The 21,618-nt window shown below is 39.1% G+C and overlaps 1 protein-coding gene across 4 annotated transcripts in view; it reads right to left on the reverse strand.

Annotated features, from left to right (window-relative positions):
- Positions 1 to 21,618, reverse strand: part of RNLS (renalase, FAD dependent amine oxidase) — a 134,265-nt gene that overhangs the window by 95,636 nt on the left and 17,011 nt on the right. For 2 of the 4 annotated variants that reach the window (XM_054035364.1, XM_054035365.1), the window contains exon 5: positions 11,151 to 11,243. The exons of the other annotated variants lie outside the window; for them this stretch is intronic. In XM_054035364.1, coding sequence (XP_053891339.1) covers positions 11,151 to 11,243 — 93 coding nt within the window. The remainder of the gene's footprint in view (positions 1 to 11,150; positions 11,244 to 21,618) is intronic. 4 annotated transcript variants of the gene reach the window in all.

Raw genomic sequence — 21,618 nt, forward strand, 5'->3', positions numbered from 1 at the left:
TAGGAAACTGATTCAGGATACTTGAAATACCCCCACAGGCTTCTTCAAACAGTGCTTTGCCTACAGTTGATGCTATTTTAACTAACAGAAAATGAAGTTTAAGGGTTCTATTCTCATGTGTCAGGGCTGTACCTCAACTTCTGGTATAGTTTAAACAAAAAATACATTCATTTTAATCCTGTGAAACTGGCAGTGTTTTATATGAAAGATCATATGCATCACAGGCAGCTTTTGAGTTGGTAAGGAGGTGCACACTTACAACCCAGAGGACAGTCAAAAGGGTTTTTTTACTTGCCCAAACAAGTACAATATATTTCAAGGCTGCATGAACGAATCTGATCCTAATCTATATAGTGTGGTTTGTTCTTTCTGAACTGAGCTTATCCTCTCTCTGTCCTGACGAGATCTGTTCACTGAATTGTTCACCCAGTTCTAATGGATTCTCTCCAAAATCTCAGGCTCTCTACTGAAAATTAGCCATGTTAGAACTTGCTGTAATCAAATTTAATTTCCATTCTAACTTGGATTCATACTCACCAACTCAAGTAAAATAACAATAAAACTAAAAACCCAACCCCAAACTGAAATCACTAGCTAATATTACCTGCACAGTGCTAAGTCAAATTCTTCCCTTTGTTCGCTCTGTGCTACCCCAACTGGGGTCACCAGGGTTGCTCCAGTGTAATGGAAGGTGGATTTTAGATAAGATTTTACCTAGGTATTTTGATCTGGGTTGCAATATCCAATATCTAATTTACCTGCATTACAGAAAATCAACTCAAAGGCATTTTAACAAAAACAACTCCTTTTATTTGAAGGCAAAAAAATGTAAAGCCACAGTCACAAAAAAAGATATAAACAGGCCACATATTAAACAAGGGAAGAAATCACCTCAAATAAGTTCTGGGATTTGGATCAGCACAGTTCAACTCTTAACTATAAAATGTTCCACATAATCCTACTTCGTTTAAAAAAAAAAATTAGAAAAAAAAAAGTGTTCCAACTGATCTTGATTTCTGCTGTGATTAGAGCCTAGGTTGCTTTAATCGTCCCTTCACAAGGTTAAACTTCTCCTGATAACTCTCTATTTTATATCCTGGAGACATTTCCCATTGTGCCCTGCTCTTAATGGTGTCCTTTAATCCTTCCTGGACAACGTTCACCTGCTTTTTTCCTCTCAGCAGAATCACTGAAAAGGTGAAAGATAGAGTAGAATCGATTGAAGCAGACTAGAAACACGATGGCTAACATTTTCATAGATAAGGAATTGGGAGAAGAAATGATGGTTGTATAAGATGGCCAGTCAGAAACCTATAAGAAGTAATGAACTATTATGAGCTCTCAGGATAGGATTCCAATTAAAAAATTTAGTTATGAATCCAAAATTCTAACACTGTGTAATTAGTGGTGTGACAGACCCAGACCAATGGGGTACAGGAGTCTGGTAGAGGGCAAATATACTGGTCACTGGATGAGTAGTTTTCTGTCCCCTGAGTGACCAGAGCAGGGGCTGCACTAGAGTAATCAGGAACCTGCTAGAACCAGTTAAGGCAAGCAGGCTAATTAGGACACCTGGAGCCAATAAAGAAGAAGCTGCTAGAATCAATTAAGGCAGGCTAATCAGGGCACCTGGGTTTTAAAAGGAGCTCACTTCAGTTTGTGTTGAGAGTGTGAGAAGCTGGGAACAAGAGGCGCAAGGAGCTGAGAGTGAGAGGGTGTGCTGCTGGAGGACTGAGGAGCACAAGCGTTATCAGACACCAGGAGGAAGGTCCTGTGGTGAGAATAAGGAAGGTGTTTGGAGGAGGCCATGGGGAAGTAGCCCAGGGAGTTGTAGCTGTCATGCAGCTGTTACAGGAGGCACTATAGACAGCTGCAGTCCACAGGGCCCTGGGCTGGAACCTGGAGTAGAGGGTGGGCCCGGGTTCCCCCCCAAACCTCCCAATTGACCTGGACTGTGGGTTCTTCCAGAGGGGAAGGTCTCTGGGCTGTTCCCCAACCCACATGGTGAATCTCTGAGGCAAGAAAATCCACCAATAAGCGCAGGACCCACCAAGATAGAGGAGGAACTTTGTCACAGTGGATAAACCCCGAATATGACAAACATGTAGGCAAGCGTTGAGAAATTCACCATTACTTGGTTATTCTGGACATAGATTTTTATACTTATAATTTTTAGTTAATTTTTCCAAATACATCAAAATTGAAAGGCAAGAGTGTGAGAAGAATGGCGGACATGTTGTGATCGGCGCACTCTTAATGACAGCTGAAGACCAAGTGATCCAGGTGACATCAAAATACAAGATTCATCATAATGCACAAAGTAAAGTAAGAGGGTTAGGACAAGGGAAGGGGAAGTGACATATCTATCTATCTTCTGGGTCTATGTTAATCATAGACCTCTAAAACATCAGCCCAAATTGCTTTGAATTTTTCAGGCATTCCCTTTCTGTGGAATGCCGGTCATTCATTAGCTGCGAGATTAGCCATGTCACTGAGCCAAGCATCAATATTTGGTGGTATTAATGGATGGCTCAAGGTAACAAATATTTTGTACTCTAGAAGGGGTCTTTAGAGTCTCCTGAAGTATGGCCAAAGTAACCGGGTTCAACCATATTCATTCAATACACTCCCCGCTCAGTCTTTGGGGTTCAGGCCTGGCACTTGAGAAACAGCACAGTCTGCTCTGCTAATCAGCTGACTCACAGTACTTTCTGTGGAAGGCAGAGCTATAGGAGAAACACAGGGTTCCCTCTTAAACATTTTTTTCTATCCTGCAATCATTGCTACTAATGTTCTGTTTGCCTGGCTGCCAACAGCATAAACAGCAAACCTCAGGAGGAAAAAGCTTCATGGAGCACCTTTCTACCCACGCAGTGGGGAAGTTTATCATTCTCATTAAGGGGGCTCAAGGAATGTCCAAAATGACTAGGATGATACTAGCAAAGCCCTTTTGTGTGCTGATATGATGTATCTCAATAGCCTTCCTCCGTTTTTCTGTGGCACCTGGCGTCAGTCATCTGATATAAACATTATGCTTTGATGACATAAATGTACCACAACTATAAACGATCATAAAAATGAGCATATGGCTGAGAAACTGCAAACTAGAAATTTAATTTTGCACTTGTTTCCAGCCTCTTGCTGATGACCATACAGTGTGTGTTTCTTAATTCTGAACATACTTAAAGAGTTAATAATATCATCAACCACAAGCTTTTAAAGTCTTGGGTAAGGTTCATAATCCCAATAAAACTGATGAATCATGACTTGCAGTCTCAGCAGGGGAAATTACTGCCATCAAAATCACTGCCAATGGCTAAGTTGCATGGAAGAATAATTATGCATGTTTACTGTTAGCCATCAGTCAAGATCCTGAAGGTATGAGATATTAAATCGAACAGAAAGTGTATGGATTGGCAGTATTCCCTACCTTAGAAAATACAAACTTATCCACATCTAAAGATTTGTTTCTGTCGGTAGTTTACTAATGAGAATCCAAGGGGAGGTGTCCACTCTTCTGCACAAAGAATCAATAAAAGAAACACTTGAATAATATTAAACTGAGAATTAAAACTTTCATTTTATAATGACTTGGTCTTGAGAAATTCCTGCTATCTGCAGGAAAATACAGACTCCTTTATTTCGAGCATATGATTTACAGCTGACTTTCTTATCAGCTTTTATGAAAAGATATTTTTAGCTGTCCCATGTGAGCTAACATCTGCACCGATGAACGAATTGTAAGAAGTGCATCTCAAAGGATTACAACTATCAGATATTTTTTCAAAAGATAAGTTGTATATTTTAAGTTGATGTGCTGATAGTTTTTGAAGTATAGTCCAATGTAAACTTCTAAAGATAATGAATATTTAATTATTGTGCAGCTGATTAAAAAAAAGTTCAAAATTAAGGACTGTTAAACTATATATATATATCCATTTAATAGTAAACTGCCTCTGTTGTACGTATGGAGTACCATTTTGCTTTGTTACAAAATTTCTTACTCTGTTCTTGAATACAGACAGGTTGTGAAACCTGCATACACATCGAGAGCCACCTTTGAGGGCACCGGAAGACCATCTGTGCCACCCGTACCCAGTCCTCCTCCATGACAAATATTCCATCCTTCTATCCCATTCCCACTGCCAGATTTCAAAATTCTTTCCCTTCACCTTGAGTTCCTGAATTTTGTTGCTTGCAACAGAGGGATGCTGGATAGAAACCTGATTTTTTTTTAAACATAAGTAGAGAGAACTTAACAGACAGTACCATCATCCCCAGCAGCACTGGGGAGCCAAGTGCTCACCCAGTACTGCATCAAGCAAGCAAATGCAGATTATTCCAAGGACTTTGGGGATCTTCATAGATCTCACTGGGATGCTCAACCTGTCCCTCTTTTACTTCCTCAAAGGGTGCTGTATTACCCATTTCTTTTTCACACAGGGCCTATTGGACAGGGACTACTTAGGATTTGGCTGACAATTGTGGGAGCAGCCTGCACTATAAGGTTGGCCTTATTTTGCAGTAGCACCTACAGGCTTCAATAAGGTTGAGACCTCGTTGTGCTATGCACCGTAAAGACATAGTAAATGATGTCATAAAAGTTCTTCTGTACTTTGCTTTCTGCTCATGTGTGTTTAAAGTAGTTTTAAATAATTACTGCAGACATTTTTGATTAATGGGCTCTACTTCAAGTCTACCTCCACCCTTATTTTCTTGGTCAGTCCCTGTCCCACCTTAAAATATGCTTTTAAAGAGTGAAAAATGACTAAACTTCCAACAACCTGCTTTTTCCACTATGACCATGATGAACAACCTTTGAACGGTGTCTTCAGTTTTCAAGAATTGTCTATAAAACATTGTATGTTTGATTGGCATGTCAATTACGGTATATTCACTGATGAAAAAAATCACTAATACACAGTTAAAGATTGCCCAGTGGTATCTCATACCCTTCCAGAAGATCGAGTTCAGCAAAACTCAAACCTCTGAAAACCATGAACTACATAGTTATGGCACATCTCAACAATTACCTCTGCCCCATTGGAGTTGGCAATAGCCACTGATAATTAGCTGCATGCCTGCTGCATTCATTGTCTTACGTGTAGCTGTACTGACTGGTGGAGGGATTAGGTGGAGAAGCTTGGCACAGTTGTGATATGAGGCAACCTGAAGGGCCCCGCCCCTTGGGAATGGGTCTCAGCCCCTCTCCCTGCCCTGTCCCCATGTATGATCATGTGTATCTTCAGAGATCCAATATGTCTCATTTCTGTACTGAGTTCTGTAAATTGTCAGTAGGGGTGCATGGCAGGATCTTGTCATGTGGATTGTCACGTGGGAGATGAGAAATTTGTGGGCTTAATGAAGGGTAAACAAAAATATAATATTACGTGGAATCTTGTGGGGTAATGTGATAGAGTTGTAAAATTTAGCAAGCATTGGGTTGTTTCTGTGGAGTAGGCTCAGTGTTTGAGTATATAGCAGGATCATTACATTTCTCTCCACAAAAGTTATTGGCATTGTCAATGGCTTATTTTGTAGCAGAGGTTTTCTATTTTTATGCCTTAGAGTACTTTTAAACTTAGCCACATTAGACTAAATTTCTAACATGAGAAAAGATCCAAAACCCTCCTAGACTAGAGCTCTATAGTGATGTGCTTTAACCCCAGCACTACATCGGCTGGCTCTCGATGAAATGCAGAGCAATCCACAGCAAAACACAACATAAACGATGTCCATTGAGCATAATCTTACCCATTTCTCCCTCCTTTTTCCAGACCTTACTGACAAGCAACATGAATGTTAGACCAAATAATGCCTGGATCTTATTTCAAATGAAGATGGCAACTGTATCTTCTCTACCAATACATCCCTCCTGTATCTAAAGAGCCAAAGAACCGAGCTGCGGGCTACATGGTTAATTTTCCTGACAGACTATAAAATCACTAAGCTGAGAACAGTGAAAGCCATTGATCAGAGAGATAACCTTTGAAAGCATTACTCCTTTCAGGAATATGGTTGTTAGTTAAACATGAACATCTGGGAAACCATTCTAAATTCATTGTGCATAAACCTGCTGACTTGTACACAGAGCTCCATTTTATTACAAACAGACTAAACATAATATGGGGAAAAAACATTTTTTTAAAAGTACTCTTATTTGCTATGTTATTCACGACAAAATTCAGCAAATCCTTGGATATCTGTACCAATTCTGTTTCAGTCTTGCATGAGCCTCTCTGTTATTTTAGTTTCAAATGCAATTTTGACAAAAGTAAGTTTTTATAGAAAATGTTTATTCCACTAGATATACTATTTATGCTGCCCCCAGAAATAGAATTTTAAATTCAGACATTAAGGCCTCATGGGCTTCTGTGTTCCCACACAGACATAAAGGGAACTCTCATTCTTTAACTTTTGCCAACTGTGGCAAGAGAACAAAGCTTTTAGATAATATGGGAACCTCAAGAATTGGTATAACAAACATGGAAAAGTGTTAATCTGTAACAGAGCTCTTGTACCTCCCATTGCTATGAGAAAGTTTGTTTTTCTGCCCATGTCGTCTTTTTTTTTTTTTCCTTTTCTTTTTTTCCTTGTGGCGGTGGAGGTGTAATAGAGATGTGTAGCCCTACTATGTCCTTGAAGTTAGTGGTACCTTCACACACGTATTTCACTGATCCAGGAGATATTGTAATGGCAAACTGTATCATGATATTGGGGTCTCCATTTTGGTAAGATTTAGTTTGTAGCCTAATTGGCTAAAGTTGTCAATTGTAGTTAAATGTTTGAAGACTGCCTGTTTAACTTTGCTCTGTGGTTTCTGTTACATAAAAGTGCAATTTTGGCCTACTTGGAGACTTTTAAACATTGGCTAGTTCCTAATTGCCTCTGCCAAGAATCTACTCTAATGTCAAATAATAACTAGGACGAAGAACCCCCAACTCTTGGATTCCACAGGACTTGAAAAAGTGAGAGGAAACCTCCGCATGGTTTGTGGAATCACGTGGCATGTCTTTATCCAGGAATCAAAATGTTCATCTGGCCCAAAGATAGCTATGATCGGGATGAAAACAGGCCACTCTACACAAAGGACTTCTCAAAATATACAGAGGTGATCTGTAGGGAGGTGATCAGCATATTCAAAATGTTTTGTAAATTACTAATGACTTGTAGTTTAGGATAAAGTTGGTTTGGTTTGAGTTAATGAGTTTTAGAAGAATTCATTTAGTATGGAGACAAAGATGTGTATAGGAATTTTTGTGTCATTTGATCAGGGAAACTGCCCTGTAGGAAGCAAAGATTTATAAACTTTTCCAGGGTCTAGAAATGACTATATTTTTCTTCATCCTTGGACTTTCTTAAAAATATCAAATGTCTTGATAAAAGTTTTAGAGAAATTAAGGTCCTAGGTACCACACTTTCCAATTGGTTGCTCAATTTCCTCTTCTGTGATAAATCCCTCAATCTTCAGTGAATCCACAACTATCAGCAGTTTGATATTTGCTAAATAGTCTTTAATTAAATATTTATAATTTATCGGGATTCTGATCAACAATGGATCATTTGTACACGTCAATGCAGAATTTCTTGAATTCACTTATTCTTTTAGTCTAAGAACCTGAGACTCCATAGGAGTATTTGATTTAAAAATAAATCTCTTGTTATAAAGTTGCTGCACATTCTTATTTTTATAACAGTTTTTGTAATATTTCATATATACAGTAGGTTATTTGGGATTTTATTGTGACTAAGGTATTAAAAGATTCCCTGATTTTAGTAAGTAGCCTGAGTTTTGGTGAATGTGTTTTGGTTTTGGTAGAGGTTATGGCAATCAATTTACAGTTGTGCTGCATTTTTTGCTACTTTCATCTGGGTTGCTAAAATGTCTTTTTTCTTATTCTCTGCATAGGAGTTTGTCCTTTCAGAACAGTTATAAGACTGCACCAATAGATACCTCTGTTGAGGTCCTATTAACAGTGCAGGTATTTCTTAGTCAGAAGTGGGTGGTAATTATCAAATCTCTAAGGTGATCATCTTAGCAAGTGATTATTAAATCTCTAAGGTTAGTCGCTGTTGGGACAGCATAGAATCACAGTGTTTAAGGCCAGAAGAGACCAGCAGTTCATCTAATCTGATCTTCTGTACATCACAGGCTATTAAACAACACCCAGCCATCCTCATATCATGCCAACAACCAGAATTAGACCACAGTATTACAGCTCTTGGGAGACTAAACTAGTAAATACGTGAAAGGCTGAGAACAGGAGTGACCAAGGTGCACCATTGCTCGAACCCCTGAAACAACAAGAACTGATTAAGTGAGAGATACACAGATGGTCCTAGCAAGTGTACCTCCACCTCATGCTGCAGAGGAAGGTAAAAACCCACACAGTCACTACCAATCTGACCTGAGGGAAAATTTCTTCCTGACCCCAAATGTGGAGATCAGTTAGAATGTGAGCAAGATGCACTTGAAAGAGAATTCCCAAGACCATCAGCACAATCCAACAAGGCAATAATGTTTATTGAGGTGGAGGAAGAACTAGGTAGGGCAATCATCAAGAAGCAGTCAATTCAGCATTTGATTTAATTTACGATTGTAATAAGACCTGAAGTCGAAATGCCTGTCACAGGAGTGGAGGTATGACTCGTCAGACTAACCCTCCTCTAAAATAACTTTGGTTTAGGGCTCTTGTTTACTTGTGTCAAGGGGTGTAATCTTTTATACTAGTAAAGTTATTGAAATACCCGACCCATATTTTATTCTGTATGAGATTTCCAATTGTCTGCGCTATATCAGAGTGTTTCACACTACCTTCTTTTGTGAAGCGCAGCGTATAAACGTTAGCCAGCGTAATGAGGGTTTCATTTGTACATAGTTCTCCCTGCATAGCAACCTATCTTTCTGTAAGGCAGGAATGCATTTCTTAATGTTTCTAATCAAGGATTCTCATTCAAATGCACGTCATAAATTACAACTTCATTCTTGGGAAATGAGGCATCATACCCAGTCTCATTTTTAATTTTGTTTGTTCTGGCTACAAAATGCAGCAGAGATTTTCAAAACTACCTAGGGAGTTTAGACACAAACTTCCATAATACATGATGTGTCTAAATCCCCTAGATCGCTTTGAAAATCTCAGCCACATTTATTCAGTCAGATCACAAACAAAACCAAAAACAGTCTTTAAACTGTAATTTATTAATTTTTTTACTTTCCCTCCCCCCCCCAAATAAACCATCTTTTTATTTTCCCCTCTACAAAAGATTTATTTATACTCTTCACATTCTCAAGCAGCGATGAATGGAGTTATTTCCTTACTTAGAAAATTCATGTCTTCACTTTTGGCTCCTCATCAACTTGTCCTGGAAAAAGAACTGGCAACTGTGTTCTTCAGGGTCTCTGGTGGCTCTTGATACTTGCAAAGGGCACTATTAGGGTGAAATTTTGGCCCCAATAAAATAAATGGGAGTTTTGCCATTAACTTAAAATAGGTCAGGATTTCACCCTTAGTCCTTAAAATTGTGGAGCCCAGCATAAATGCCCTTGTTGCTGCTGAATCTGTGGCAGTTCTGTTTTAACTGTAAATTTCAACTTCCATTTGCACCTTTTCAAGGACCCATTTTTTGAAAAAACCATGACCAGATACTTGTCCCCTCCACTCTCGGGTAAGCCCCTGCTTTTCCAGATCTGCAGCCTTTTTCAGTTAGTTTTATAACTGGAGTTTCTTCTGCTGCCCACTTCTCATTTCTTCTGTTCATTCTTGAGGTCAGAGATTATGTGCTGCAATTCCTCTTTTTCTGCAGACAGTTCCTCAATCTTGTCACTCATTTTCTGAACCCACTCTTCAATCACCTCAAACCACAAACTCATGGTTATTCCAGCAATGACCTTTCTCACCAATGTGATCTTTACAGCCTCTCTCGTCAATGAATGCAGCACATAGTCTCTTTTCTTTTTTTAAAAATTGTTTTGGCCAAAACCAATGGCATCTACCCACATTTCAGATAAAGGAGTAATTTCATAATTTAGTGGTGCATTTCTTCAGTAAAGTACGTGCTATAAAGGGTATGGAAGTGGTAAATTGAAAGCAGAAGCTCAAAATCCCTTCTCACATGCATGCACACCTTATTTCTCCATTGGTTTTACATGACACTCTTTTTTTTTCTTTTAATTCTCAGGGTTTAGAAGAGCAGTAACATAGCAGTTTGTGTTACTATTCCAAAGCAAATCATTCTCATTAAAAAATTTCTGTAATGAACCTGAAGAAACAACTCTTGGGACAACAATATTAATATTTTCTTAGATTTGGCCAATTTATGGCATATAGTTGCCATTAACAGTCTTAATCGTAACAAAAAAATAAAATAAAATAGCCAAAGGTTCCAAACAGTAATGAGTAAAACATTCAAGATTCCCTATGGGAATAAGGGTATGGGACTAACTTGCAGTTTTGATCAATTTCACTCAAATTGGACTATATTCAGACAAGACCTAATTTGGATTTTTACTTCACTACATGCTTCTTCATTTTCCTCTACATTAAAGCTATTCAACGGAAGCTCTTTCTCCTGCTGCTTGTTTAAAAATGCAAGGATATAAGGAATAATTGTTTCCTCTGGAATAATATTCTGCCATGGATACCAGCAGCAAAACAGTATGTCTTTCAAAGATGTTGCCATGAGATGTCAATTGCACTTTAAAAAGAGTTGAATGAACAGTTCTTCTGTATTTAGGCACCTCACTTCTAATTATAAGTACAAACTACTATTACTGTTCCTCTTTGAACATGTTATGTTCTGAACCTATGAAAACTGATATGAGCAGATTTTGATTACTGTCCCTTTTCTCAGAATATTCTTAAAAAATGTAGAGCAACCCTGCAACTGCAGATGGTTAACAATATTACTGCAAAAGAAAAGGGAGAACTGAGATAATAGGCTCAGAGAAAATGTGCAAGGCTGTATATGCTAAATCATACAGCTACTTTTTTTTTTTTTTTTTTTTTTTTTTTTTAAGAAAAAAGAGAAGCACATGTAAGGAAGAACTTCAATTCAAAGTCTAAATGGGAGTTGGACACAAAATCCAAAGTTTCTGATACCCTGTTTCCCCGAAAATAAGACATCCTCCGAAAATAAGGCCTACTTACAGTTTTGCCTCTCGTTGTAATATAAGGCATCCCCCCGATAATAAGACCTCCCCAATAATAAGGCATCCACCGATAATAAGGCATTTTTCATTTCTGAAAAATAAGACATCCCCTGAAAATAAGACCTAGCGCATCTTTGGGAGCAAAAATTAATATAAGACACTGTCTTATTTTCGGGGAAACAGGGTAGCTATCTATTCTTCAAGGATGTGACTCAGCAAAACAAAGACTTTTGTCTTAGCTTAGAAATTCTACAAAGTATCTATTATGTATGGTTCAAAGTACATATTGCACAGAAAGTAGCCAGTTCTATTCTGAGGTATAAGGCCAAAATTCCATGGATTGTAGATGGGAGCCATGGAAAACTTGGTCCATGGTATTGACTAATCATATACATGGAAAAAAACACACAAAGAATGTAAGCATGACCTGTCATAATAAATCATAAAAGATCAAGAATTGAGTAAATGACATGCATTTTAAAAAAATTAAGTAGGTATTTATACATTAGTCCCTCAAGTAAATGGAATTTATTTTTTCCTATCAGTTTCCCTAATGTGAGTTTTGTGATTGATTTCAACGGGAACAGATCAGGCCATAAGTCTCACCATGTCTGCTGAGAGACTGCAAGTATTAAATCCACTCTACAGAGGAGTACATACAGAGATGTTAAGTGACTTGCCCAAGATTAAACATGTTGGAATTTTCATGATACATAGGGGTTTTTTTGGTATCGCTATTTAAGTATGAAAATAGAGAATTTTCTGACACACAGGGTGTATGCCTTCACTACTGATTATCAACATAACTGATTTGTATGATTTGCACTGCAATCAGCATGGACAATGTTAGCAAAATGCATGTATTGATCTCAGAGAAGACTCTGCAACCATATTTGAAATGTTTGTATTAAACAATTCCTTCTTTTGGCCATACACATAAATTCTGGAACTGGCCCGGGGTGAGAGTTGTGGGACCCTAGAATCAAAACAGGATTTAAAAGTAGTTTTAGAAGTACGTTGGGATTAGATGAATTCCTTGGATACAGTCAGGTGGAGGAGACTGCAGGAAATTCTTAGACACTTATGAGGTTGAGCAGAAAACAGCACATTTTATTTCAGTATTTCACTCTAGATCAGTATTTCAGTATCTCTCTCTAGACCAGATTCAGATACCCTTTCTCATGGTAGGTAGCACTTTACTTCCCAAGTAGTCCCAATGAGGCTACTGATAGAGTACAATAATATTTTGCATAAGGGAAGCCATGAGAAATTATTTTCTAGCACAAAGACACAGAATTTCAGGTGAAAAAATAATTTTAAAATATCTTATTTAAAATTGTTTGTCATCTGAGTGAACAAAAACATATGGACCATACAGAAAATGAGGCCCCAAATCCATATCTACTTTCATTCTTACGAGTGCATAGGTGCAAGTGAACTTTTTTTGCATGTGCCTATAAAAACACCTATACAATCACATGCATGCACAAACTGGAGACCTGAGGGGTGTGTGTGTGTGTGCGCACAGTCTTGAAACCCAACCTGAACCTGATGGGACTTTATTCCAACGGTTGGGTTTGAGTCAGGTCCGGAAACAAGCCGACCCTCTTGACCTTGGGTTGGGTCAGATCATCTCTGATCACCACCTCCTACTTGTGGGGTTTGAGCAGCAGTGGCACCTCTCGCGCAGCGAAGCAAGACCAGCTGGCAGGAGCAGGAAATGCAGCTGCCACCACATGGGCAGAAAGCGGCCAGAGGTGGATTGCAGGCATAAAAAACAGGAAATCCCCACCAGACCTAGTGCCAAGGATGAGATGGGGGCAATGATACAGTTCAGGGGGAAATGTTAAGTCTGGACCGGGTCTTAAAAAGACAGGTTCAGGTTGGATGTGCCCAGGTCAAGTTTGGGATGGGCCTTTAAAATTAGGCCCGAGTAGTCCTCTACAGATAAGTGGTTGGTATGTGTGGAAGCATAGGTACACAAGTCAGCACCTGTTTATAAATTAGACATTTTATTGTGAAAAGTTTTAAATAAAGTTTTATGCTGCTAGAAGAAATGCTTGCTCCTCCCATTCTTGGTATATTTCATGAGAGAATATACTGAGCGGTATCATGTTCGTGGGGGTGTGGTGAAAAAAATGGTTTATATTGCTAAATAATAAAATAATTTCTCTAGCAATGTCCAGAGTAACTGCACAGCACGTCATGCTCACATTTATTATACAAACCATTTTCCTCTCCAACTTCCTGAGTTTAACAGTAGTGAATTGGTGTAAAATACTCATTTGTACTGGTCCTTCTGTTGTTTGTTTTTTTTAAGTTGGCTGGCCCGTTTAAGGGCTTATGAGGTGCCTATTCCTTGGCACTGTATACCAGATATTGAGTCCTTTGTATACTAAAAACAACCCATGTGAGTTAATACCAATTTCATTTAACTTGGATGGAAAAATTCCACAACTTTACATTCAAATTAAAAATTTAACTAATGTGGAGCATAATCTTCCTCAGAATTACTACTAAACTTTTTTATAAAATAGTTTGTAAAACATGCTGCTGACATGTGACAGTAGTCGTCACTTTAATGCCAGTTGAGTAACAAATCAGCTTTCCTTTAAATGAAACCATATTTTCTTTCCTTATTTTCTACTTTTAAAAAATGCTTTGATAACGAGGGAAAGAGACTAATGTGGAGGACGTAAAAGAAAGCTAAAATGTCTCAGTTCTCTGTCATGACTTTATTTGGTGGTCTGGAATGCACCATCCGAGAAGTGCCAGTAATTCTTTCAAAAAGGATGTGTAATTTCCAGTGGTGATCTCTTCTCTGAGCAAACACTGGAGATTCCCTGGCCTCGGGTGGATTTTTTGTGTGTGTGCAGGCTATATACCTATATATCACCCCTACAATTCCTTGCATTTCACAACTCTACCTTCTGTTAGATCTGCCTCTGCAATGCCCAACTCAAAAGACAAGTTTAAAAATCAGTTAAAAAAAAAGTCACTTTTCCCCCCATAAATCAAAGCCCTTATACAATATAATCTAATTTTGTCATGTATTGTTTGAACAGCACAGCTACTGCAGCAAAGGTAAAGTTATATTAAGAAAGTGAGTTAGTTGGTGTCGGTGAGAGAAGCTGAGGAGCCCGCAAGACTGCATTGGAATGATAAACTGGTTCACTGTGTATTGTAGGCAATACTGAAAGGGGTGTGTAGCGGGGTGGTTACCCTGCTCCTGCCTGAGGGGTTTAAAACAGCCCTGGCAGAGGGCTGGGGCAAAGGGAAAAGCTACTGGGCTGATTGGGGAAGTAGCCACAGCTGGGCCACGCCCCAATCAGGCTTCTGCTGGCCTGTATAAAAAGGCTGGGAGCCAGGAGCTCAGTAGTCTCTCTCTGCTTTCAGAGGGAGAAGGGCCTGGCTGCAGGGAGCTAGACTGGGTACCTGTAGTGGAGCAGGGTGGGGGAAAGGCTGGGGAGCTCCAGCCTGGATAGTCCAGGCTGTGGCCTAGTGGAAGGCTAAGGGGTACTGGGGGTTGCAGAGGGCAGCCCAGGGCTAGTCCAAGGCAGCAGGTCCAAACCACCCTTGCCAGTGATGAGTGGCCTATACTGCAGTCTTCCCCAGGGAGTGGGGGCTAGTTGGTGACTGGCAGTGGCCTAGTGGTGAGGCAAGGTGGGGATAGTGGGTGGGGGTTCCTCAGGGAGGGGAGACCCAGATCTGGGGGGGCAGCATCCCAGTAATAGGGGCACTGGGACCTGGAAGGGACATGGGTGCCAGAGGACAAGGTGGATCACTGGCCTGCAGAGGGCGCTCCAGAGGCTGGTGAGCTAATTCCCTGGATAACCAGCAGGAGGTGCTGCAGGGGTGAGTCTGCTCCTCTACAGGGTGTATTACTATAGTACTTCAGTTCACATTATAAGTCTAAAATAAAACAAATTATATATAGCCTCACAGATTTTGTAAGAACAAATATATTTAACATTGTGAAGTACTTTTGAGATCTAGTGATAGAAAGCACTATATCAGAGTTAGGTATTCTTTACAGTCATAGTATACTACTTAATACTTCTCAGTTACCTAGCACTGTACAAATGGAGAGGTGGACATGATTCTGAGAGGTGAAGAGTATTAGAATCAGAAATTTTAGTCCATTCATAATCAAGTCCTACCAATTTATTCTCATAGCATACCTGTGTTGTAGGTATGATCCCCATTTTTAACAACTGAGAAGCTGAGGCAAAAAGGTTAAGTGCCTTCCCTAAAGCCACAGAAGATTATGTGAGAACCACAATTACAACTCAGGAGTTTCTTCCTCCCAGTGCTATGCTCAGATGACACCACTTGCTGTTAACATAAAAGACAGATAAAACCAAAAATCCTTTCCCCAGACTATTTCTTTATTCTTTAACTGATAGCATGCAAAAAGTTTTGTATCGAATGATGATCCCAATGAGCAGTACTTCTTGTAGTGTGGGCTCCCAAGATCCGTATCCCCACAGTTCAGTGGCACTCTAGAATTAACCCAGAGATGTAAATAGCAATGTGAAGTGAGTATACTAGCAGAGAATTCACTGTTGTGTGCCCCCATCTCAAATATCTTTATGTCTAAGGTAAAATATAGCCATTAATGGAAAGCACAGATTGAGATCTATTTTGAGGAGGAAAAAATAGACTTAACTCATGAAGTTAGTGAATGATTTCATATTGCCTCAACAATATCACATATTGGGGATCTCTCTCCTATCATCCTTGTATTTAGTCTTCATTTTGTAATGCCTCTTTCTGTGACCTCCTTCCAACCAGATTTTTCCAAAGAGATTAGGTATGCAACTGTTTATGCACATCGCATATACAAGTGTCACTGTGCATATTAATCAGGTAATCACACTCAAGTAGCCATCTGTGTACAAAATTATCCAATTTTCATAGGCAATTTGAATAAGTGTGTGTGCAAATTAGGCCTGAAACTGTACACACACTTTGGGCATTTAATTGTGTGCCTAGACTGAAAATCTGGTTCTCTGTCTCTCTATACTTGGAATCAGGAGAGCAACAAATACTGCACTGGAACAGAGGTCTGGGAGGAGTCAGAGCATTAGACATAGGAATTCTTAAAACTTATACTTTGCTGCTGACCTGCCAATAGATGAGAGTATGAGAGGAACCAGACAGAATGGAAACAAGCATCACCTCCTGTCAATATGCTGTAACAAATGTTGCTGCTCAAAAGACAAAGTTACTCTTTGGTATGTTCTTCCTGAGGGTACATGTGGTAGCTGCTCACTGTTCAGAGTTCCGAACACCTCAGTAATGGGAGTTGTTCATAACTCTGAACAAAACATTATGGTTGTTCTTTCAAAAGTTTACAACTGAACAGTCATTAACTTAATACAGCTTTGAAACTTTACTATGCAGAAGAAAAATGCTGCTTTTAACCATCTTAATTTAAATGAAATAAGTACAGAAACAATTTCCTTAGCTTGTCAAATTTTGTTAAACTCCCTGCCCCTGCTTTTTAATAGCTTGTTTGACACAGTACTGTACTGTATTGGCTCTTGTTTTTTTTTTTTTTTTTTTTTTGTCATTTCTGCTGCCTGACTGTGTACTTCCTGTAACAAATGAGGTATGTGGTTGACAGGTCAGTTCGTAACTTTGGTGTTTGTAACTCTATGTACATTAGAACCTTAAAATGAAATCATAAGCAGCAAAAACTTGACCTCATGAAATGATGATAAGCAGCTTTAAAAACCGCATATGCTTCCATGGGTGTATGCTGCACAGAGTAAAGGAAAGCATAGGCAGCTGCTACAACTCAGCCTCAGAAATCTCAAAGCTAATCCACATACTACAATATCTGATACATAGCATGGCGCCATACCAAATTACAACAAAATATTGGTATCATCCCAATGCCCCTCAAAAGCAAAACAACAGCACTTATGATCTGCTGACGCATGGGGGTAAATGAGAGAGAAACCCAAATTACCATGTAGTTTGTAGCCATGTGCATCTTAGTGATATATATTTAACCTGAGAGAGGATTTGGGAGGAATTTTAAAATGGTTTTGATAAGTGGCCTGGGTAAGTTGCCTGGAAATGCTTGTTACATAGTTTCCAATGTCCTAGCATGCTATAACATGTCCAGGCACATGCATAAGAGCTGAGTGCTATTCATCATCCCAACAAGAGAGCCATAAATTGTGGAGCTTGCAAAAGAGTTCTCTCAGCCGTGCTCTCTGTAGTTTGCTACAACATGGTTTCCACACAAAACAGTCTGCGTAGTATCAATTTACTATGCTTCCGTTTTATGAATCTTATGCCACACTTCTGCTCCTCCCAAGCTACTTCCTGTGAAAAAGGAATATGTGATCATCAATCTCAAAAGGGGAGAGTCAAGAAAAAACTGCGGTTCAACAGAATAAAGAGGTGAAAATCCTTAGGACCCCCAGTGCTTAAAGTGATTTCTGTAAAATAATGTCTCTATCATTGTCTAACCTGTTCTTAATACTCTCCAATGATAAAAATTGCACAACCTTCCTTGGAAGCCTATTCCAGAGCTTAACTATCCTTCTAGTTAGAAGGTTTTCCTACTATCTAACCTAAATCTCCCTTGCTGTGGATTAAGCCGATTAGTTCTTGTCCTATCTCCAGTGAATCCCTTACTCCTAATAGCAACCAAATAACTTATTTTCTTCTGCATGACCTGATTGTGTTCCTGTTGATTTCTATGGGAATTCGGCCATTCATTTCAGTCAGAACAGGATCAGGTCATTGATGCTTTCAATACTTCTATTTTTTTAAAGTCTTTCCTTAAATATCAATTCTTCTGATCACTTAATTCTGTTCTTTGAATACCTTCCTGTTTGTTAATCTTTACCAATTTGGTTTTAGTTCTCATTCAGAGTATAAGTATGTCTTATTCCTAACTTTTAACAATGTTCAAAAATACGAACAAGTAATTTAGCTTCTTCTGCATTAAACCAAACCTCACTCTGGCATCTTTACAATAATTATAGGTGTTTCTCCTAGCTGATAAGAGCTAAAGTTCTCCTAATCAACATGCAAGTTATTGAGGCAGTCAATTCATTTGTAAAACATTAATAATTGGAACCAAGGGTGTCACTCTTCTTATAATGAAGCATCCAAACAAAAGTAATATGCCCGGTGCATCCCAACTCCCGTATGACAACCTTACTTTGGGATATGACATCTCTGTAAATTGCAGGGACATTTTATGCTGCCATATTGCCTTGCAAACTCATGTCAAATCTGCTTTCCATTATCTTGATTGATTTTAAACATCTTAATATAAAAAGCCATTGATAGTGCAGCACGTTTGCAAATACTGAAGGTCTCTAGCTTCCTGTTTTAGCCTTAGTGTCTGTCTGGCTATGTAATTTCTTATGTGCCCACGTATCACCATACCATCTGGTAGCACTGGAACAGGTGTTGCAGAGCATATCCTCAGACCCATTCTTTATGAGAGAGTTATTCCTGTATTTTAATAAGATTAACATCCCATATACTCTTGGAAGTTATGATACTGAGTGAAACCCGGACCCTACTGAAGTCAATGGGAGTTTTGCATTTGACATCAATAGAGCCAGGATTTCACTGTAGATCTAAAGCAAATGTTGCCTTCTTTCTTTACGCCAAATTCCCTTTCTTAGTTTACACAATTATTCTCGGGAAGTGGATAGTGATGGAAGATGAGCTACACAAGGAAAACTTCAGTTACAGCATTGTGTATCATTAACTTCTTGTTAATGATGGATATAAAATTTTAACCAAGAACTGTTTGAGTTAAAGGGCCAGTTTAACATATACATGCCATATAAAATAAAATGTTTGACCCTTGTCTGATATTGCTGGTAAAATCTTTAAAAGTAATTTGATCAGTGTTTGTGAATATGAATCAGAATTTTAAAGCAAGTTTTCAAATCTATCCTTTTAAAAGCAATAGAATTAATGTGATTTCACCATAGGAATGTAGTTAAGCTTACATTTTATTTCAGCCTAAGTCTAAAAAAACACAACATAAAAAAAATCCCACAACTCATCCTATGGTTTTTCCCCACACAACTGAAGTATGTGCAGTTGATATCTTTTTCAAGGAAGTTTTACAATTCTTCAGCAAAAAGGTATAATATAAAATTAGTAAAGACAAATTTTATCAATGGGGGAACGGGGTGTAGGAAGGAGACTAAAATGTAGATTATTAGTATTTCTGAGGTCAGACATTAAGGTACTTCTGCATCCAGAGGCTGAAAGGTCAAGTTTAGCACCAGGATCTAGAAGTTACTGTAAAACAAAGACTCATCACTGCTTCCAAGCCTTCTAGGCTATATGGAAAGCATATTGCTCACTAAACATTTGTCCCAAGAGGGAGCAAATTTCAGAATTATTCAGCTTTACGTTTTTTGGGAAGGTACACATGTTAAATCCAATGTTAAGCCTCTAAGGCCCATCTCCATCAATCAAAACCTGATGTATAGAAAGATTGTTTGTTTTTGGAAGGGAAAGGGGGAACAGACTGCTGGGATAATGGAAATGTATCTGTTTAGTAGTGAGATGAGCAAAATTGAAAGCATTTATTTGGTATGCTTTGCTCTACTGAGGCTAATATTTCTATGTTTAAATACTATATTTAGATACAGATATTGTCTGCCAATAAATCATCTTCTGCATCACCTGAAAAAATGGAACCCAACCTTAGCAGGCCTGAACAGTCTCTGTTCTGACAGGGCCCCTTTTTGCTACTCCAACAGCACAAAGGGGCTTTAAAAACAGATGGATCTGGCCAGCTGGGAGTTATCCTGCATCAAGGGCATCCCCAGGTCATGGAGAAACTCTGTTCCACCAACCTTCACAGCACTTAATGTAGAGTGTGGCTGGAGCATGTCTATGCTTCAGCAATTCTGGGTTGCCAAAATGGCCCCAAGCAAGATGTGCTTGTCTAAACAGAAAAGTTGCACCATGTTAATGCCAGATGTGATTTTTAAACTGATTTAGTTAAACTGGTACAAAAATCTGTGTGGACTTGTTTTGGTAGTTTATTATGTATTATTATTATTAAATAAATATATTGTGTACTTCTGTTAGAAAAGGCAAGTGAAAGAAATGCCTTGCACTTGGGGTGGCAAGTGGTGAGGTTTGTGATGGTCTATCGTTCCTGGGGGAGTTCATTCCACAGTCTCGGACCACACCTGGAGAAGGTTCTGTCTCCTGCACTGATGAACTTCACTCCTATCATTGAGAGTTCCTTCATGCCAAAGGAGCTTAGTTGTTAACCACAGTCTTTGTCCTGGCGCTTTAGATGGTCTTTTGGGTATCCTGGACCCAGGTCCCAGAGTGCTTTCAAGATGGTCGTTATCTTCAACTTAGTTCAAAATTGTATGGGAGGCCAGTGTAGACAGCAGAGGATAGATGTGATGTGGTCACAGCAGCCTGTGTTGCTCAGGAGATGGGCTGCTGCAGCATTTTATGCTAGGTAGAGATACCTGAATGCAGAAAATTTCTTGCTCAAGTACATGCCATTGCAACAATCCAGCTGAGAGGTGACTGAAGGCATGAATAACTGGGGACAGGTCTTCGTCCAGCAGGATGGGATGAAGTCTTCTAGTCAACCGGAGATGGCAGAAAGCATTACTTGTGGCCATTGCAATGTGAGAGCTCAGCATCAGTGAGGAATCCAGAAGTACTCCTAGAGGGAGGAATCCAAGAGTATGGACTGAATTAGATAATGGTGGACATGAACCTTCAAGCAAAGGAGACTGCACCATGGCTGCAAACAGCTCAAAATACTTTCCTCTGCCCACCAACATCACCTTAGGTTTCCTCAGATTCAGCCAGCTGTATTTCATCCATGATCTGATCTCATCCAAACACTGGGCCATCTGGGTGGGAGTGGTGTGGTCTGTAGGTAATGAAGGACAGGTAGAGCTCTGTGTGGCACTTGACTCCATCTTGGTTGACCAGTTCAACTAGTGGTTGTATGTAGATGCTGAAAAGGACCAGAGAGAGAATCGATCCCTTTGAAACCCCCACAAATAAGCCTCTAGTCTTGTACTTCTCCATATAGCCAAATATGTACATGTGAGACACTATTATATTTTCCAGCTTTGTGTTTTACTTGTAATGTTTCAGTCTGGCTAAAAACTCTGAACTATCAAGACAGGGACTCCATTTTTCAGCTGACAAGGGTAGGCAGTATTTGGTATTAGGTCTAAATACAAACTGGACCCAATTTCCTGCATGTATCCTGTTTTATTCTCCTGATATTTTGTATACACATACACTCCCACAGCTGGCTTGATCCTCTAGTCCTTACTCATATGAAAAGTCCCATTGAAGTCAATGTGACTACTCATATGACTTTGACAGGACTTCTCACGTGCATAATTAATAGCTATAGAAGCAGGTCCAAAATAAGCATACTAGGTAAGCAGACATTTAAAAAAAATCCAGAAGGGTCA

This window comes from Malaclemys terrapin, chromosome 7, assembly GCF_027887155.1.
Source record: "Malaclemys terrapin pileata isolate rMalTer1 chromosome 7, rMalTer1.hap1, whole genome shotgun sequence".
Taxonomy (NCBI): Eukaryota; Metazoa; Chordata; order Testudines; family Emydidae; genus Malaclemys; species Malaclemys terrapin.